Source organism: Phaethon aethereus (genome assembly GCF_964289735.1).
Source record: "Phaethon aethereus genome assembly, chromosome: 1".
Lineage (NCBI taxonomy): Eukaryota > Metazoa > Chordata > Aves > Phaethontiformes > Phaethontidae > Phaethon > Phaethon aethereus.
Window position 1 is genome coordinate 14,835,884 of NC_138575.1, and position 19,272 is coordinate 14,855,155.

Below are 19,272 nucleotides of genomic sequence, written 5' to 3' on the forward strand. Positions count from 1 at the left end.
TGTCCAGAAGGATCAGGATGATGAGAATCCTGTTTCACCTATTGAAGAAGCTTTTGGTGAAAATCCTGGCTTAAGACTCTGACTTTTTTAGGTGAGACTAGATGGCAGTCACAGGGCTGGGACCCAGTTAAATCCCAGAGAGAAAAATAGTGGAGGTACAACACGTTGTTGGAGAGAAAGGATAATCTTTTGAGGATAGAGATGAGAAAGCTGTCCTGAAGAGCTGGAGACTATCCCTGCTTCTGCCACAGAATTCTTCTGTGGTGCCAGGCAAGATGCTTAAAACTTTTTATCGATGAGCAGCAACTCAGTGTGGCTCCTTCTGAGGCTTTGTTTGCAGAACTGCTGGAACCAAAATCCATGGGAGCTCTGCTTTGAGAAATGAGGTCCCAGCTGCCTTTTAACTGTTCTGTCTAGAATATACCAACCTTCTATCTCATAAAGACATGATATTTTCTAAGACTATGAAGCGCACAGATAATTGTGGCAAGAACCATAAAAAAGCTTCCTGAGCCTGTCTTTGGTCATTCTGAAGAAATTTCCGATACCAAAGAGTGTGACTAGAGGATTTAAGGCTCTAGAGAGGGACACACACAACCTGAGAGATTCAGATGCCCCCCAAAATAGGCATCTAGTACCACTTTCCTGTTTTCCATGCGCTAAACTGAAGGACTAATGGGTGAAATCTGTGCCCTTTTGGTGCCGGAGGCCAGAGAGGACATTCCAGGACAAGCAAGCCAGCCACTGCCTGGACACAGGCAATCGTGTCTCCTTTCCCACACTCTTTTACTCAGATTGTCAGCAGAGTCCTAGTTTCTTCCTTGCCTCTGGCCTCTCCTTTTCTTGCCCAGACTACCTCCCACATTTCTCCCTACTCCAGTCTGACTCTCCTCCCACAGCTTCTCCTCCAATCTCACTAATTCTGCCTTCCCAGCTCTATCGGCCCACCTCTTCTGTAAAGCACCTCATTTCTCCTCTCCTGGCTCCTTCCCAGGTCCAAATCTCTTCCTTCCGCCATTCCAGTTCCAGGTTTCATCTTCTTTGTGTCCACATTCATAGACCCTCTACACCTAAACCTCCCATTTGGCCCAGACCCACTGCCTCTTTTCTTTTTGAACTCTCAGAACTTCTTGCTCAACCCTCACTCCACCTTCCATCCCTAAATTGTTTGTTTCAGGCCACTTTGGATCTCCTCCAGCCTTCTAGGGCTGGCTTGTACTGTCTTCACCTCCATATTCAATGGCCCTTTTGAGGACAGGAAAGACAGGCGTCCTACGCCGAGCCCTGGGGCCCAGCTAGCCTCAGCCTGGAGAAAACAGGACTGAGCACTGAAGGGAAAGACCATCACTCCTCCTGCTGCTCGAGGCTGGAACAAGTTCAGTTACTCTCTGAAGGCAGTGTATGAGCAGTCTGGTCACGTGCAGCAACTGCAGTAGGAGCAAGATTAGGCAGCCGAGCATACGCGGGCACCTCCATCAGCGTTGGACAAAGCACCCTCAGTGGGAACTGAATCTCCAGGAATTTTAGCTGTAGTTTGCACGCTTGGACCCACCTCCCTAAGAAAGTGTGACAAGCGTGAGCGTTTGGGGTCCACGCTGCCCATCTCTGAGCAAGCCCGTGCCACCCATTGCCCTCTGAGAGGGGAGGGCTCCTGCGTGCTGGGCAGTAACAGTGTGACCGTGCTGAGGTGGCTCCCCTTGTGCTCCCATCCTTCGGCAGAAGCTTTTAAAGCTCTCTGCCCCCAATGTGAGCACAGGGGCCTGAAAACCTGTTAGCAGGTGCTGTCCCTCCCTAGCCCCTCTGCAGCAAACCTGGGAAGGGCTGGTGTGCTGCTTCTATCGGGCTGCGCCTGTTTTTTGACAGTCACGGGGCCGAAATCAAACTTTGTCCGAAGCGGATGAAAAATGTTTAAGGAACGCCAGGTGTAATTTCCACGCGAGTCTCCCTCCTCCTGGGCGCTGATGAGCGCTGGCATTTAATTGAGCGCGTCCCTCAGCCGGCACCGAGGCGCAGGCCGCCGCGGCCGCGCGCTCTCCCGAGCCTCCCTCCGCTCCGGCTGCCAGCGCGTCCCGGGAGAGGACAACCCTCAGAGCGCTGTGTTTACGTGATATCAATTACTGCTACTAACTCAGGCTCAATGCATAGGTCGGGACTGCAAATCCAAGTGTCACTGGCATAGGAAGGATTATTACCAGATGCTAATTGCTCATTAATACATGCTGATCGCTGCTGCATACCAAACACGCTCAACGCAGCGCGTGCCGGCCAAAGTCACTTGACTGGAGCGGAGCTGCTCTTCGCCACCGGTGCCACCTCACCCACCCACGCCGAGGGCCGCCACCATGGCTCCACGGCTGCTCTGTGCTCACGGCGGCGATCCTCTCCACGGCCGCCATCCCGCCTCCGGAGGTGAGGAGGTTTCCGACTGCCCAGCCCCGAGACCTCACCCTGGCGCCGGTTTGATTCAGGCGGGAGACAAGTGTCTGCGGACTCCGCCTGTGCCAGGGCAGCGGCCGCTGCTCAGCCCGCGGGGGCTGAGCGGTTACGGCCCCTGGCTGCAGCCAGAGCGGTGTTTCGCGAGGGAACGGACCACACAGGGTCTCAAAAGGAACCCACACGCGGGCTTTAAACCCTAAACCCCGCTGCCAGAACGCGTCTCCCAGGACACGCAGCACGAGCAGCGCCGGGAGCGGCTCAGCCGGGCGGCCGCTGCCCCGGCCGGCCGCTGCCCCGGCCGGCGCAGGGCCCGCGGGGAGACCCCGGCCGCCGCGCCCACCGCCCACGGGGCTCGCGCTTCCCGCCCGGCGGAAGGGCGCCGGCCGCCCCTCGCCCCCTCCCTCGCCGTCGCCTCGCCGCGGGGACGGCGCGTCAGCCGTGCCGTGCCCCCTCACGCGGCTGCGGAGGGCGGCGGGGCGCCCCGGCCCCGCGGCGGGCGCGGTGGCGGTTGGCGCCCGGCACGGCGAGGAACCGCGGGCGGCGGCGGGAGGGCGGGCTGCGGGGCGGGCGGTGCGTGGCGGCCGGCAGCGCTGAGCCCCGATAGGCGGCGGCGGGCCATGTTGGTGCTGCCGCCGCTGCTGCTGCTGGCGCGGAGCCGCTGAAGCCCGGCGGAGGGGCTCGCCGGCTCTCGCACGCAGCGGCGGCGGCGGAGCGCGTCGCGTCGAGCGGAGCGAGCGGGGAGGAGGAGGAGAAAGAGGAGGAGGAGGAGAGGAGGAGGAAGGGGAGGGGGGATCTTCTCGGCGAGGATGCCCGGAGCGGCTGCAGGGACGGCGGCGACAGGAGCAGGCTCGTCAGGAGCGGCAGCAGCGGGGATGCTCCCGGCTCAGGAGGCGGCCAAGATCTACCACACCAACTACGTGCGAAACTCGCGGGCCATCGGCGTGCTCTGGGCCATCTTCACCATCTGCTTTGCCATCGTCAACGTGGTGTGCTTCATCCAGCCCTACTGGATCGGGGACGGCGTGGACACCCCGCAGGCGGGCTACTTCGGGCTCTTCCACTACTGCATCGGCAACGGCTTCAGCCGGGAACTCACCTGCCGGGGCAGCTTCACGGACTTCTCCAGTCTGCCCTCGGGAGCCTTCAAAGCTGCCTCCTTCTTCATCGGGCTCTCGATGATGCTTATCATCGCCTGCATCGTCTGCTTCATCCTCTTCTTCTTCTGCAACACAGCCACCGTCTACAAGATCTGTGCCTGGATGCAGCTGACCTCGGGTGAGTGGGGACAGCGGCCCCGGCCCCGGGGGGGCTCCGCGCCGCCCGACCCGGCCTGGCTCTCCCCGGCCCCGCGGGAGCACCAGCGGCTCCGAGAAACTTGCGGCGCCGGCGGCCGCCCGGGCCGGGAGCGGGCAGGGGGAGCGGGCCCGGGTGCCCCGCTGGGGCTGGCAGGGGAGGTGGTGCTCAGGAGTGGTGGTGGTGGGGTGGCCGGGACGCCTCAGCAGCGTTGCAAAGCGGTGCCGGTGTCTGCCCCGGGCCGCCCCACCACCCGCGTGGGTACGAGCTTGGGCCGAGGTCCGGTTCAGCCCGCAGCCCCTCGCATCGCCCCCCCCAAGCGAGGAGCAAGGGTGCCCGGGGAAATTGTCCGGTTTCGGCCTATGAACCCACCCGTGAGCATCAAACAGCCCCAGGGAGGGCTGTTGGGCAGCGGCAGCCCCAGGCTGTCCTCCCCTGCTTGGTTTATCGCTGAAGGTCGGGAGAAAATGGCAGTGGGGGCCGTGGGGACACCTCGAGCGGGCGAAGGTGGGTGAAGGCAGCTGCCAGCCTGTTGAAGGCTTAGTCCTGAGCCCAGGCTTCCACCTGGTAAAGAGAGAGCCCGCTTCAGTTCGGCAGGGTGGGATGGCGAGGCTTTCTGGTGGCCAACTGGAAGAGCAGCTGAGGTCATTGGATGCATGAGTTTTGTTGGGGTCTGTTCCCCCTGTTCACAGGGTTTATTTTCTTCTGTATGTTAGAAGTGTAAAGAAAAACAAAAAAATAATTTCAGTTGCTGGTTTTGACTCAGAGGGTCTCCTGACTTCATTTGACATTCCCCATCACATCCAGAGTCTCCCTGGGGAAAACGCATGATAAAGAGGGAGAACACCAGGACATCCCTTTTTGCATTTCCAACACAGCTTTCCCTCTGAGTTAGTAGAGGACTGGTGATTTGTGTGCAGCTGGGAGGCAGAGGAGGAGAACAGGATGGTCTCTAGAGTTGATATAGTAATAAAATCAGTTTTGACAAGATAGAAAAGATAAATTCTTCAATAATTTGGAAAAAAAAAGTCTAAAAACAAAGCATACCTTCTACTTGTCCTCCCAATAAAACCCTGAAATTGAGAAGTTTTGGCTTTGCAGGAATAAGCTGTTAGGGAAACAGAGCAAAATGTCTCCAAAATCGGCTCACAATCGCTTTCTCAGTCCCCTTAATTGACCTACATTCATTTCAGTTTCTGAGCAATAATTCTTCTGAGTTGTTTGCTGAGCAGCTTCAGCATTATTCAATTTGCCACCTAGTCCATGAGGCTTAGTGGAAATTTCTGGTTTGTATAAACAGCGTTATCCATTTCTCTCTGCGATGCTGTTTTTATGTGTGTTATATATTATGCTGTTTCTGTCACTTAAGTTTCTGTATGGTTTCTTTCTTTATCACTTGGGGATTGATCTGCAGTCACTTGAGGCTGGTAGATTTTTCCCCGATTCCAGTGAGGCTAGGTTCAGGTTCATTATCTCTGCATTGGTGCTGGTGGCTACTCTTATCTGTTCAGTGACATGCATTCTGATATGGTGTTATTAATTGTACACAGTCATGTCACTTGGCTCCAGGCAGAGCAAACTGTTTCATCTTTGCACCGCTGATGTCTCCTCTGCTCCATTAAGGACTTTTGCATTCAGCTGTCTCCTCTTCTTATGGCTCCACTGGTAAAAGGTGGCATGAATATTGACTGGTTTGGTGCATTCTCAGACTGTTTTGTTCATGTCCGGTGTGCGGTAGGACAGCACAATTTCCAAATCCCTTAACACTCCCAACATCATCAGAGATAATAATGTTTTATTTATGTGGTTCCACTGCTTTATGCCAACAGAAGCTAGTACAAGCTAGATAAAAATTAGTCTGTTTACTGCATTTCTGCACAGAAACATAATATTCAACATAAACTTAACATTTCTGCATTATAAACAATAATAATGTTTCGAAACCACTGCATGCAGCTGATCCACAGGAGCCCAGCCAGTCTATATCATGCTGCACGGGTGCAGGTGTGACCCTGAAGAGATGTTTTCAGGCAAAATAACACAATTTTTGTCATCGCCAAAGCTGGAAGATGCACTTGTTGGCATTGAAAGTCAACAAAATGAGTTTTACATCAGCAGCAGAATCACTTTTCAGACCGCTTACCCCCAAAATTAAAATAATAGGGGAATATGTGTATAGCCAAGTGGCTCTTGGCCATCTTTCGCAGTTTGTACGTGAATGTCCTGGAAAAACTGGAACAATGTTGGGTGTTGAAAGAGCCTGACTTTGTTGTTTGCTGAATGTTGTACCTTAATTCAGCATTTACCTGGCTGTTAATTTCTGTATTACCTCAAAAAAAGTTTCCTCAAAGGGAGAGAAAACTACCATAAAATCCACATTGGTTTGGGTTGCATGCTTTGAAGAAGGAAGCAATGGTGGTGGGACAGAAGGATAACTTAGAATAAAATGTGCAGGACAAGAGAGTTATAATGAGTTTTGGTAGGCTTCCTATGAGCCGTATGACCTACTTCTGTTATTATTTTACTTTTTTGAGAGTATAAGTAATAGGCAGTATTATTAATCTTGAGATGCTTATCTCACAAATAACAGTTTAGTAATGTCATCTATGTATGCATATACTTCTGCGTGGTACAGGAACAAAACTGAATCTGAAATAGTAAAATAAAAAAGTATGTGAGTATAGCTTTGACTTTGCTTGCTATTATGTACCTTAGCAGTGTTAGCATTCAGTTAGATCATATAATAATATTTAAAATTGATGTAATTTAAATCTCCTTAGGGGCAGTTTTTTCAATGTGGGATTATGCTTTATTTTGGATTGCAAATAAAAGCTTAGGAACTGATTTCTTTAAAAGAAAGATTTTGAACATATTCTGTCCTGCATGAGTCATTATAAATTGTCAGCATGATATAGCTCTTGTTTTGAAGAGGTGTTTTTTAAATAAGGAAAAGATAACATCTTGGACACATGCATTTTCAATCGTTGTTGCTGTCTAATCATGTCTATGACATGATTAAGCAGAAAAATCCTAGGAAAAGCAGTTTTGTTTATGTACGGGAGGACAGCATACATTAGACTCCCTTAGGATTTTGCCATGGCTTAGGCTGTTTCTTTTGTTCCATGTGCATAATGCTGTCAAGGTACACTTGGTATCTTGAGAGCCAGCATTGGCAGGCTCGTTGTCCATCGCCTAGCCTCCCCTTCTGCAACTTCAGAATTACGTATACAAACTCTTGCACGTACGCTTACCTAATTTGAGCCGCTGCATGAACACAAACACTTAGTGAAGGTTTTAGAAAGGAAGTATTACTGCTCTTTACTACCCTGCATCTGAAGGTTGTGATAAACCTCACAAATAAAGATATTTCTTGAGATTTATTCCTTTATAAATTAAATAAATTAAGTGCTTCAGTTCTGTCATTGTGATTTTTTTTCATTATTAGACATTTATCATGACTTTTTTTTTTCTTTACTAGGATGTTGCAAGTTACAGGAAAGAGAAAAGTAGAGAAAGCAAAAGAAAGGCATGGAAAGTGTCCCATGGACAAGTGGGCTGAAACTAATATATTTGGTTTTGAGGAGATGCCTAAGCCCATGCCCACAATAAGAGAACAGTTGAACAAAACAGCATAAAACTGCTGTACTTTGTCAAACTACAGGCTCATCTAGGCCAGTGATCTCTGACAGCGGTCTGTAACATGAGCGCACAGAAGCATCAGAGCAGCGAAAGCTCATTTTGCTGTTGGTGCTCTCTGTCCTCCAGCACTTGTGTTCAGGGATTTGCTGAGATAAGTCTTGGCATTTAAAAGCTCTTGCTAGAAATTCTCTTTTAGGACTTTGGTCACTTTTTGAACCTGTGTGAACTTTTAGTGGCTATAGTGCCCCAGAGCGAGGAGCTTAATACACATTGGGTGAAGATTCAGTAGGTTTTTTTGAAGGTTTTAAACCTTACATATGCCCATTTCATTTGCCCACCCGCCCAGCTCAGGTATTGGAAGATGCTGTGAACAGGGGACTCCCACACACCTTCCCTGTGCTGGTCCTGATTACATCTTTGCTGTATCCCCTCAGTTACCTGTTTTTGAGACCTGATGAGTATGTGGCTTCGTAGTCATTCCTTAGTTGTTAGGTTGTACCATGCCTGTGTTCATCCCTGCTGCCCTGCCCACAGCCATTTCCAGTCTACTGCGTCCTTTCAGAGGCTGTGGGACCAGAACTACACGCAATATTCAAGACAGACAAACCAGCCATTTATAACATGGCATAATAATATTCTCTCTTTCATTCTTTGTTCCTTTCCTAGTAATTCCTAATACTCACTTTTTCACTGTTAGTGAACAGTGGGATGGTGTTTTCACAGAACTGCCTATTATAACCTCAAGATCTCAGTCCTGAAGCAGTAATAGTAACCATGGAGCACATAATTTTGTGTAGTTAGGTTTTTTCCCCTCAAAGAAACGACTTTGTATTTGTTTATCTACATTGACGTTAATTTGCCTTTTTATTTCCTAGTCATTCAGTATTGTAAAGTCTTTCTTCACAGTCAGCCCTTATCTCAGCTACCCTGAATGAATATCAGCAGCAAACTTTGTCACCTCACCATTTACCCTGTTTTCCAGCTCATTTATAAATAAGCAAGCAGCTCCCATGTTCCAGCACAGATCCCTGCAGGACTCCACCATTGACCTCTCTCCACTTGGAAAATTGACAGTATTCTCCTACCATCTGTTTCTAATTATTTATCCTTGCAAGGGCATTTATTTTTATCCTCTGGGAGTTTAGGTTTTTTAAGACTTGTGAATGGCAGGTTTATCAAATGTCTTTTGGAAATCCAAGTGCACTTTGTTGTGCACGTTGCCAACATACTCTGTTATCTTTCATAGTTCTTCCCGATCTATGTGGTTCAGGTATCAGTCTTTCTGTGGTTCCCCAGCTTTTCCCTGGAACTGTTTTAAACCAGCTTAAAACTGGTTTCGTATTTACTCAGTTTGCCAGTGCCTTGGAGCCAAAGCAGCCATGAGAGAGAGGTTATTACATGCCACAGTTCATTTAAAACAGAAAACTGTTTCAGAATGAAAAGGTGAGGTTCTTCATTGCAGCTGTGTTGTTGTTTGCCTTTATACTTGAAATCAGTCTGCAGGACCAGGTGACTTTTATATAAGAGTTTTAAAAGGCTTGACCTTGATGCTCTCTGAGCCTTTGTTACTGCTGCTTGTCAGATCTTGGTATGGGGGTAAATTCCATAAGGCTAGAAAAAAAAACAGTCTTGTGCCAGTGTTTGGGCAGGGTGTCTAGTGCAGTCAGACAACGGTCTTGTTTGTAGCCTCAGTATCCTTAACAATTAGTTGGGAGAGTAATATACATTTCTGGCTGCTGAACTTTGCAGATGACACAAAAATTAATTGTTTAATAAATTATAGTAAGGATAGCTAATTCTGTAGACTGATTTGGATGTCATAATAACCTGGGCTTGCTTCAACAGCCTGTGTTTTAATACACCAAATGCAGTGTAAGACTTCTGGGGTTCAAAATGTAGGAGGTGCCTATTGATGGGAGAATTATGGAAATACTGTGTTATGGAAAACAGTTATTTAGAAGAGAAATTAGAGGCTGTGGTAGATGGGTTGGGTAGATCTGCATGTGAGCTTTTCACTGCAGTGCTGCACTTAAGAAATGCAATGTGGTCCCTAAATGTGTATGCAAAAAATGGGACTGCACTTGCCCACAGTGGTTCCTGTGCTCGCTCTGTCCAGGTCAAACATCTGTCAAGACTCCCTTTCAGATATAAAGCAGAAAGGGCTTCAGGACTGATGTAAGTAAATGAAAGAAGAAGAGCTAAAAGGATGAATTTTCTTGCTATTCAAAAGAAGATTAAAATTTGTCAGGTTATGGTGTATGAGGACCTACAGGTAGAGATTTCAAGTTGTGCAGTGCTCCTTAACTTGACAAATGCTATGTTTGGAAGCTGAAGCTACAGAAATTTGCATTAGCCTTGAGGGATATACATTTGTAACCTGTTAAGTTTCATTTGTTAATTATCTCTACAGTGGTTTCTTCTTCACTTGAAGACTTTACATAAGATTGGGTGCCTCTTTCTAAGAGACATGGCCTAACTCACCAGAAGCAAAGGACCTTAACAAACACTGCTGCCAGCTTTTGTTCTGACCGTGTACCTCAGTTGTAAAGCGAGAGGCACATGTGAGGCCAAAGGGAAAGACAGAGAAGTCCAGGCACATCAAACAGCTTTTTGAACTGAGTTTCAGCATTGATGCTGACTTTTTAATAAGAGCATTAACATCCCCCAGCCACAGGGTGAGGCGACTGAGGTTATTTAGTGGTCTGTGAGCAGTAGTGGGTGTTGGACCTTTGGGGAGGAAATTCTGAAGAATCATGGATACTGAGGGCTCTGACCATAGTAACATGAGGATTGCCTCAGTGTCCTGGGGAAATGGGGTGCTGGAGCTGTGCGGGCAAGTGGGGAGTGGGGAAAGAGCCAAGTGCTCTGCTTGCCAACAAATAGACTGTCTTATCAAGCCTATAAGGACATCTCCTAATTCAAGCAGGCTTGGTGCATTTGCTTCTTTCTCCTGGTGGAGAAATCATGCTGCCAATATGGTTTTCTGTCTGTTCAGCTGCAGAGGGAAGTTTCCCATTGGGGTTAATAGAGATCCCCAGTGTATCCCTCATCCTTGGGCTGGGAGTGCCTCATAGAATCATAGAACGGCTTGGATCAAAAGCGACCTTAAAGATTATCTAGTTGCAACCCCGCTGCCGTGGGCAGGGACACCTTCCACTAGACCAGGTTACTCAGAGCCCCGTCTAACCTGACCTTGAAGGTTTCCAGGGATGGGGCATCTGCCACCTCTCTGGGCAACGTGTGCCAGTGTTTTGCCACCCTCACTGTAAACAATTTCTTCCTTATATCTAGCCTAAATCTACCCTCTTTTAGTTTAAAACCATTACCCCTTGTCCTGTTGCAACAGGCCCTGTTAAAAGTCTGCCCCCATCTTTCTTATAAGCACCTTTTAAGTATTAAAAGGCACTCATCACTGGTCTCCACATGGACATCGAGCTATTGACTGCAGCTCTCTGAGCGCAACTGTCTAGCCAATTCCTTGGACTGAGTGGTCCATCCATCAATGGTAGCCTCCACTCTGCTGCTACCATACTGGCTGCAATGACTGTTGCCATACTGGCTTGGGAAGTGCTCGTGTCCCAGTGTGAGTCGGAAGGTTAGTGGGGTAGGTTGGAAAAATGAAGAACTGAAGGATTTATTGGGAAGTTGTGGATGAAATGAGTGCTGCCTTTTTGGTTTCATTACTTTGTCTAAAGTAAACATTTTCCTGTATTTCATGCTTTGGCTATAAAAATGAAGGTAAAAGGTGTATCCTGTGAAGAGTGGAAATGAAGGAGGAATGCTGTGCTCCAGTGTCCCATCTCCAAGTCATTTCTTTCCCCAAATGTCCTGTGCCCACATCAGAGGTTCTTTCCTGCATTCTGTGTCACCCCTTGCCTTTGGTAGCTAAACTCTCTGACTCCTCACAGGCTCTTCATCTGTGTCGTTGACAAGGACACAGCATGTGTTATAGCTGCAAGAAAGCTATTAGTGTGCTGATTTGATGTCATCAAGTTGCCATCTAGATTTGTTAAAGGATAAACTATCCCTATCTTTCCACTGGTGGGAATTTGGGATCCTTTCTGCTTTGCGCAGGAACCAGCTTTTTCACAAAACTTGCAGAAGTTTAGTATCTTGGAGGCCTGTAGCATAAGTCAAATTTTGTTGAAATTGGTCATCAGGCTCAAAATCAGACAGCCACATCAGTCTTGATCCCAGATGGAACCTGACTAAAACGTATCATGTAAGAAGTGTGTATCATTTATTTGTATGACTGATTTGAGATTTTGATGGCAAAACTTGTTTTTGAAGGATAAAGGTGTTTTGGGAACGGAGAAGAGATATTTTCTTTTGTTTTAGAGTGTAATAAAAATTTCAGTGTCTTACAACTCTCCCAGTTGCCTTTTATGAACATCTTGGGGGCTGTGGTCCACTGTTTGAAAAACCCTAAGCTAACAGAATAGTAAGATATAAAAGGAAATGCATTAAGTTATCCAGGCAGTTTGAAGATGAATTCCATTTCACTGAAAAAAGATGTATGGGAGGGAAGAAAGGAGGGGGGAGAGAATTTAAAAGAGGAGAATATCACCTATTGAAATGTGGGGAGCTGAGAACTTGAATGCCGTTGGAAAAGGGAAATGGGAGTGGGGTTTTGGAAAGCAGCTGGTGTTGGCACAGCTCTACTTTCTGGCACCTGAAGAGGTTTCACTGGCATAGGATACGGCTGCTGCTGAGTTCTTTCAAAAATTCCTTCTAAAAGGAATTGCTATATAGGAAAATGAAGCCAGGAAGAAGGGAAACATATGGATATTATCATCAGTAGAAGGCATGGAATAGAAGAAGGCTAGATTTCAAACACTGAGGTTATTTTACCTTTTGAGAAGTGAACCTTTTTAGCACTGTGGTATAAACAGCATTAGCTTTGATCCTGCAAACATAAAGACAGCAAACATATCAGAACAGAAAATCTGTGGTGTGATCAGACAGTGTGGACTCAATATTTGAAAACTAACAAGATCCATCTGTGAGGAATGGCAGGGTCATAGTAGTGAGGCATGACAAAGGAAAAAAATAAAAACATTTTTGCTCAGAAATGGTAAAATGAAAAAAAGACATGAACAAGCCTAGAGCCTGAAAAGTCTGCAGAACTCGATAACATCGGTTGCTATCAGCATTGTTAAAAATGCAGTGGCAGCATGACAGAGTGAATAGCTAAAATATGCATGTGTGGAACAGTGTGCAAATCCCAATTACTAAGTGAAAATTATGGCTAGAATCCTTAAGAAGGGGAATATAATAGACTTCAAGATCTATCTATTGTAAGAAAGATGTTATCCGTCTTCATGTTGGCATTCAGAGATGCAGAAGACTTGAAACAAGCTGGCCTTAGAATGAGAAGGTCATATGTACTGGGGGAAAAGGTTCCTTTATTTTCTCCTTGAGAAGCCAGATGCAAATTTATGAATTTCATTGATTTTAAAAGGTAGCTGATGGCCTCTGTGGAGAGCCTCTTTGACACAAGCACATCATGTGCTATTTCAGAGAATATTATTCAATCAAGTAATTGAGACTGCATCAGGAGAGAGCTACTGAATAAATGGTTTGAAATAAATTATTACAAACAGTTGATGAGTTGTCAAACATTCCACTTTCCTTATTTTTCTGGTTATCTTTTAGAAAGGAAAAGTGACAGCGAAGAAAGCTAGACATGCTGTTCTTGCAAGGTCAAAGAAAAATATTCTGAGTTGAGAGGTTTAGAAAATGCTATTTGTGAAACCTTGGGAGGTTCTTTTGTTTACTGCTAAAAGTCAGAAGTCATGTGCCTTACTTGTGGTAGTTCAGTGAATAAGGTGAGTGACCTCATGCAATTAAGATGGCCAGAACATGTCTTGTACTAGACTGTACCTCTGCAACCTTGGCCCCACGGTACTTTATTTGTCGTGATGAACTTTGTGTGCAGCAGAAGTTTGAATAAAATAGGACAAGGTATCTTAAGAACAGGGAGGATTTTAGTAGGGAAGGGAGGAGGGCAGGCTAGCAGCAGCGTATTTTTCTCCCGTCTGACCTCCTGCATCTTCCTCTGCAATAACAGGCTTCTGGAGTGGCTGCAGGAAAGTGAATGCTCCTCAGCTCTTTGTAACATGGAGTCGCTTGGTGTTGGCAAGAGGAGTCTTGGAGAGGGTTGTTTTGCAGCAGCCCGGATGACAGCATGTACGCATGAAACACCTACATAAATGATCCTGTGCTTCTTGGAGATTAACAGTCTTCAAAGTTAGGCTCAGACTTTTCCGTATCAAGTCATCTCCTCAGCTTGCCAGGGCCAGCAGAGGGATGCAGTGATGTACCTGCAAATTAAGCATGTCCAGAATGACCCTCCAATGCAGACACTCTGGCCAGTGTCCATACTATTACATTTTTTTACCTTCTAAAACCGGGTCACTGGACTCATACTGCCTATTGGGAACCATTCCTGGCATGTCCTAACTTGCAAACTGTTCCCTGGCAATATTTTGGAAGATTGTTAGTTGGAACAGACTAAAAACACTCCTGTGACACATGCTGTGGGACAATTCTAACAATTTCATAGTGTAGACGGTTGGATTTCAATGCCTGGGAATGCTCCCTGGCACTGCTTAATTTGTCCATGTAGACATAACCAATACGTGGCAAAGTCTCAAAATGAGGAGCTCAGGAATTATCTGATCAGGAAAGTTGAGGTGACATGGGATTTAGTCCTTTAATTTAATTTATAACTGCAACTCAGTGCCATAGTATTAATTTCTGATTTTCTTTGTTTAAATTAATAATAAAAAAACCTGTGGATGAAAAATTTGCATGACGTGTAGTTAGCTTTGAAACTAGACTTAGCAATGACCTTGAAAAAGAAAGATGTTTGTAACCTTTGGCAAGCGGAAAAAGTGATCAAAAATGTAGAACAAGCCAGAAAAAAGTTTTTCACCTAGAGATGGTGGGAGAATGTTACCCATGAGATTAAAAATCATAAATGAATCTTCTCTCTGATGTGGACTCTGTGCTTCAAAATCAGATTTCCCCCAGGTGTCTTCAGCTTGGCCAATACATCTTTGAACAGTATCAAACTCTTATGCATTGAGCCTTTACTTGAGAGACATTCAGTGTAGCATCACAAAGAGTTAATTCAAAGTTTTAAGATTAATTCCATGAGAGAATTTATTAGACTTTCCATAAAAATAAAATTATTCATCCTTGTAGCTTTATGTTCCTCTAAAGAAAGTTAATTATTACTTGGTTGCTGTGTCTTAGTATTTAGCTTTCCTACTACTGGTCAAGTTATATGAGAACATCAGTAAAATAAAAAGCTTGAAATTGCAATTCATGGTCATTATACTAGAAAAATATTGTCCGAAATAGTCCTGACGTGCTGATGGCTTGCCAGCCACAATTGCTTGCATTTAGTTCATGTCAGGCATTTGTATTTGATTGGGTTCATCAGTTGGTATGGCATCATCACCTGGCTCACCAAGTCATTTCCAAGCTGACACTTCACTGTTTGTCAACCATGAGGAGTGAGGCGATAGTGGTGGCATGGACTCAGTGGTGCAGAATGAAAGGCCATGCAGCTGAGGATGGATAACAGCAAGCCAAGAGAGGACCTGGGTGTATCTGTTCACCAAGAGATGGCAACGGGACGTCAATGTAAGGGGACTGTGAAGAGGGCAGACATGATCCTGGCATGTATTTCGTGAAGTATTTCCAACTGATTTAGGGCAATGTTGACATCATTACGTGTTGCACTGTGATATTTCATGTGGGATTCTGGACACTGATGTCCAATTCTGACTGAGACAGCAGTAGATGCAAAAAGTAAGACCAGTGACCAGTGCTATTTCTTGCAAGGAGAAGACTAGGAAAGCTTGGTTAGTTTAATGTACAAAGAAGAAGGCTGGTAAGATGTCCGTGAGTGCTGCTTAAAAACACATAGAAGCGCTAAAAAACCGAGAGGAAGGGAAAAGAACTGTTTTAAGCCAGTAATTTTCACTTTTATTTGATTTAATGTCCTAAACTTTTTCCAAAGGTGGTGCTACATGCCTTGTAGCATTGTTAGAGCAAATTACAGCCTGTTTGGCCTGCTTTGCTTCAGGACACTTTAAAAATCTTAGACGTAGTTCAGGAACCCCTCCTGAGTCCATGGGCCGTAGGGTGAAAGCTTACGATTTTAAACTTGTGGCTAAATGATGGGACAAGAACAAATGGATATTACCTGGATAAAAATCACTTCAGCCTGGAAATTAGAAGGTTTCAAATGGTTAGAGCAGCAAGGTTCTGCAACAACTTTCGAAAGGGAGGAGATTTGTTCAAATACGGAGCTGTACACTGGAAACAGATGAGTGTCTGAAAGAGATCACAGAATGCGGTGTTTGTAACAGCACGCCTTGTTCCTCTCTTTCTCGTTTCTCAGAACTAGTTCATCTAGGTGAATGCTCTTTTCTATTCCCCCATTTGTTCTGTTTTTTAAACGGTATCACTCCTGTCTTAGTGCATTCTAGGATTAAAAATAGACAGTGACTGAGATCTGTAGATCTGTCAAGTGGGGCTCCATTCCTGCCTGGCATTCTGGCCAAGGAAGCCAGGGTTTTCCTTGAATTCCCAACAGAACTGTAAAACAGTGTCAACAACAGCTGCTGCAGTAATGTGCTTCCCATTTCGCCTTTGTATTCAACATTTTCATGTGATGTGGATATTTAATTTCCTTTAAGAAAATTAATTTATGTCAGCTAGATACCGATGTTTAAAAGTGAAAGCACTTGAAAAATGAATCTTTAAAATATACTAAAATACCAAGGTTTCGGGAAGAACAGTTTACAATTTATCAGTTCTATGCTTAAGCTGAGACCTAGTTTTGCTAAGGATGTTTCCTAAAGAAGTTGCCCCTTGTTATCTCTCCGTGCACGTAATTATTTTGTGATGCCGTGCTGCTACATAAACAATCTCCCTCAATAGCGAAGAAACATGTAAAATCTCTTCATCTTGTTGATATGCTGCTGTTATGCTTCGTTTTTTGTGTGAGTAGGCCTGTGTCGAATGCACTGGATGTTGGGGAGAGAACGGGCTCGTCAAGTGGTCTTTGCTCACGCGGGATGGGAAGCGGAGCAGCGCGGAGTTCCCGGTTCTGTCCTTGCTGCCTCCTCTCCTGCCCCCGGGGCCCTTTGTCAACGGGGTGAACAAGTGTTCGGTGCATCAAACAGCTGCATGTAAGGCACACCCTGAGCTCCAAATGAAACGCTTTTAAGCTTGTACGTTTCTATGAAAGCTGTTGCATGCAGCATGCATACTTAAAAATGTCTGCTCGGGGTTTTACACCCTTAGGGACAGATCTGCAGATACAAGTATCTGGGTTTAAATTTAGCCTCACTGAATTCAGTGAGTTTCTATGTGAATCCAAGATGGTATATTTAATAGCTGAGTGTTAAACATATAACACCACATTTCATTTAGTTTTAATTATACGGTATGTTGGAGGAATTGCGCTGAGGCAAAAGCGAGGTTGTCTGGGAAATTGTAACTGCATTTTTGCCTCTTCCCAAGAGGCGGAATTTTTTTTATTCCTGGGGGCTGCTTTTTCCCAAATCATGTCTGAACCAAATGCAAAGCACGCTTCTACAGGCAGTTCCATTTTACTTTACATTACATCAGGTGGTGGGTGAGCATAGATACAACAGCAGGCGTGTGCCAGAGGAGGTGCAATGAAATACCTGACTACACATGTCTGGCTTAGCCAGGCTACAGGCTGCTGTAGGGTGGTATCACCATTGGCCTTGGCAGACCTAACCTGGCTCTGACAAGGCTAGCCAAGTGTTTCTGCGGCAAACACAGGAGTGTTCAGGGTCTTAGGATATGGTGTCAGTCTGTGGAGGTCGAGTCATCAAGCAATTGCCTACACCCAAGTGTCGGGGCTTAAAATGCCTCAAGGACCCTGTCTGACCTTTGACTGCTTTTCCAGAAGGACACAGCTCTTCTATAGGTTCTCTACCATCTACTCACGGGTGTCTCACAAGCAGTAGAACAGCTCAAGTGGCATTAGGCACCAGCATGCTGGCAAGTGAATCAAACCCTAGCTTCTGCTCTTAACCTGCCTGTAAAACACTTTAATTTAGTTTCTCAGTCTGGAGCTGAATCCCACCCTCTGTGGTTATAAAGCCAGCCTGGTCTCAGGCACCTAATTACCCCTGGGCATGAGCTGAATGGAGCCACCGTGCGTGGGTGGCATGGCTGTTCTGTCATCTGGATAAGACTTAAGAGATCCTGGCATTGACTGAGTGTGTATGCAGCCGGGTAAAACTGCCTGCTTTGGACAGTGGTCTGAAAGGGGACCATCCATGGGGCTGACTGGAAGAGTCTTTTAGTTTTGGTCAGGAGTGCATTTTTGAAGTTAATCCTCCAGTTGTCCCAACTTCCTGCAATTTGATAAACATTGTGGAGGAGCCGTGGGGTATACAAACTGGGTTTCTTTCTAAATAAACTGAACCAGGTGTCCTCCAGGAATACACCTGGTGCACTTCTACCACTAATGTGTGTGTGTTCCACAGGACCAGACTAGGGCTGGTCCAAAGTGAAACCTCTGAAGTACAAACATTGTGGATATTAGGTCCTAAGCGCTGTTTCATTTTTAGATCCACTCTGCTGCAATACACAACTTGCTAATGTAGGTATAGGCTATGCTTTCATACTTTGGATTTTATTAAATTAGGCTTGCCTGTGTCTTGGATTTATAAAGTTGAGTTTAGGGATGATTAAACAAGTACTTTGTTCTAAATTAGCAATATACTGTCAATCATAGTTACTTCTTAATGTGCTTTTGCCTGGGATTAAAATAAAATTGTGTCATAAATGCAGGTATCAGAAGTATGATAAAGGAATTGGAATTATCTGATGCTGAAGGATATGAATGGATAGTGTATGAAGAGGTGCAAAATAGGTATTGACAATTCCTAAACACATTTGTTGTTATTTATTGCTTCCATTTATCATAGTACTAGAAGTCAGGTTCTAATCATTTAAGTAAATACTTCAGTTGTGCTGAGCTTCAGTGATACTTGTCAGAGAAGAATAAATGCAGGTAGTAATGCATACCTAACATTGTTTTTTGAAAAGTTTTAATAGTCTAAAATGAAATTGCATTAATATTTTTTATGTAAGTTGTGGAGTGCTTTAGTTTTTGATGATGTATCTTCAACAGACATTGTGGTAGTCATTAATTTGTGTGTGGATTTAGTCAATTGAGAATAGGAGCAAGAAAAGTCATTGTAAATAAATACTCCTTTTGAGCATTTTGTATTTAAATTGTGATTTCTCAAGCTCTTATAGAGTACATTATGGTAGTATTGTGCTGATCTAGAATCCGTTAGCATCAGTGAAAAGCTGCCCATTTGTTTCAACAGACTCTTGTCAGCTGTGCAAAAGGTTTAAGCACATGCTTTGATGGGTTGGAAACATGTTTTAAATGCTTGGCTTAATTGAAATCCAGAAAAAATAACCACCCTTGTGAGGTTATGGATGTCAATCAAATATTTCCTGTATACCCTTTTTCATTATTTATACAAATATGTACATTATAATAAACAATGGGGTAGCAGATCCATACCAGAAAACTAAGGGGTTAACTTCCAAGGACTGTTCAGCAATCCTGACTTGGTACTGAGCAATCTTACTCTTGCAAATAATCCCATTGTGTCTATGCCATTCAGTATTAGAGGAGCTATTAATTCTTATATTGTATGACATTATATCGAAATCTCACTGCACACTTGTAATGCTCAATATCCTGCTGTACCATCAGATGAAACGCAGTGTGACTCCACAAGAAGAGAAAATTTGTCTTTATGATGCAAACTTAAAGCGAGCCTTGTGCAATCAATTTTATACCCAGTTAAGTCTTTTAAAGAGGAA

At 45.3% G+C, this 19,272-nt stretch overlaps 1 protein-coding gene across 1 annotated transcript in view; it reads left to right on the forward strand.

The window, feature by feature from the left end:
• Window positions 1–3,242: 3,242 nt before the first annotated feature.
• LHFPL3 (LHFPL tetraspan subfamily member 3) overlaps window positions 3,243–19,272 on the forward strand; it is a gene marked incomplete at both ends in the record, with an annotated part of 194,199 nt that continues 178,169 nt past the window's right edge. Inside the window, one exon of the mRNA XM_082014090.1 lies at window positions 3,243–3,711. Within this exon, the coding sequence (XP_081870216.1) occupies window positions 3,243–3,711 (469 nt within the window). The remainder of the gene's footprint in view (window positions 3,712–19,272) is intronic.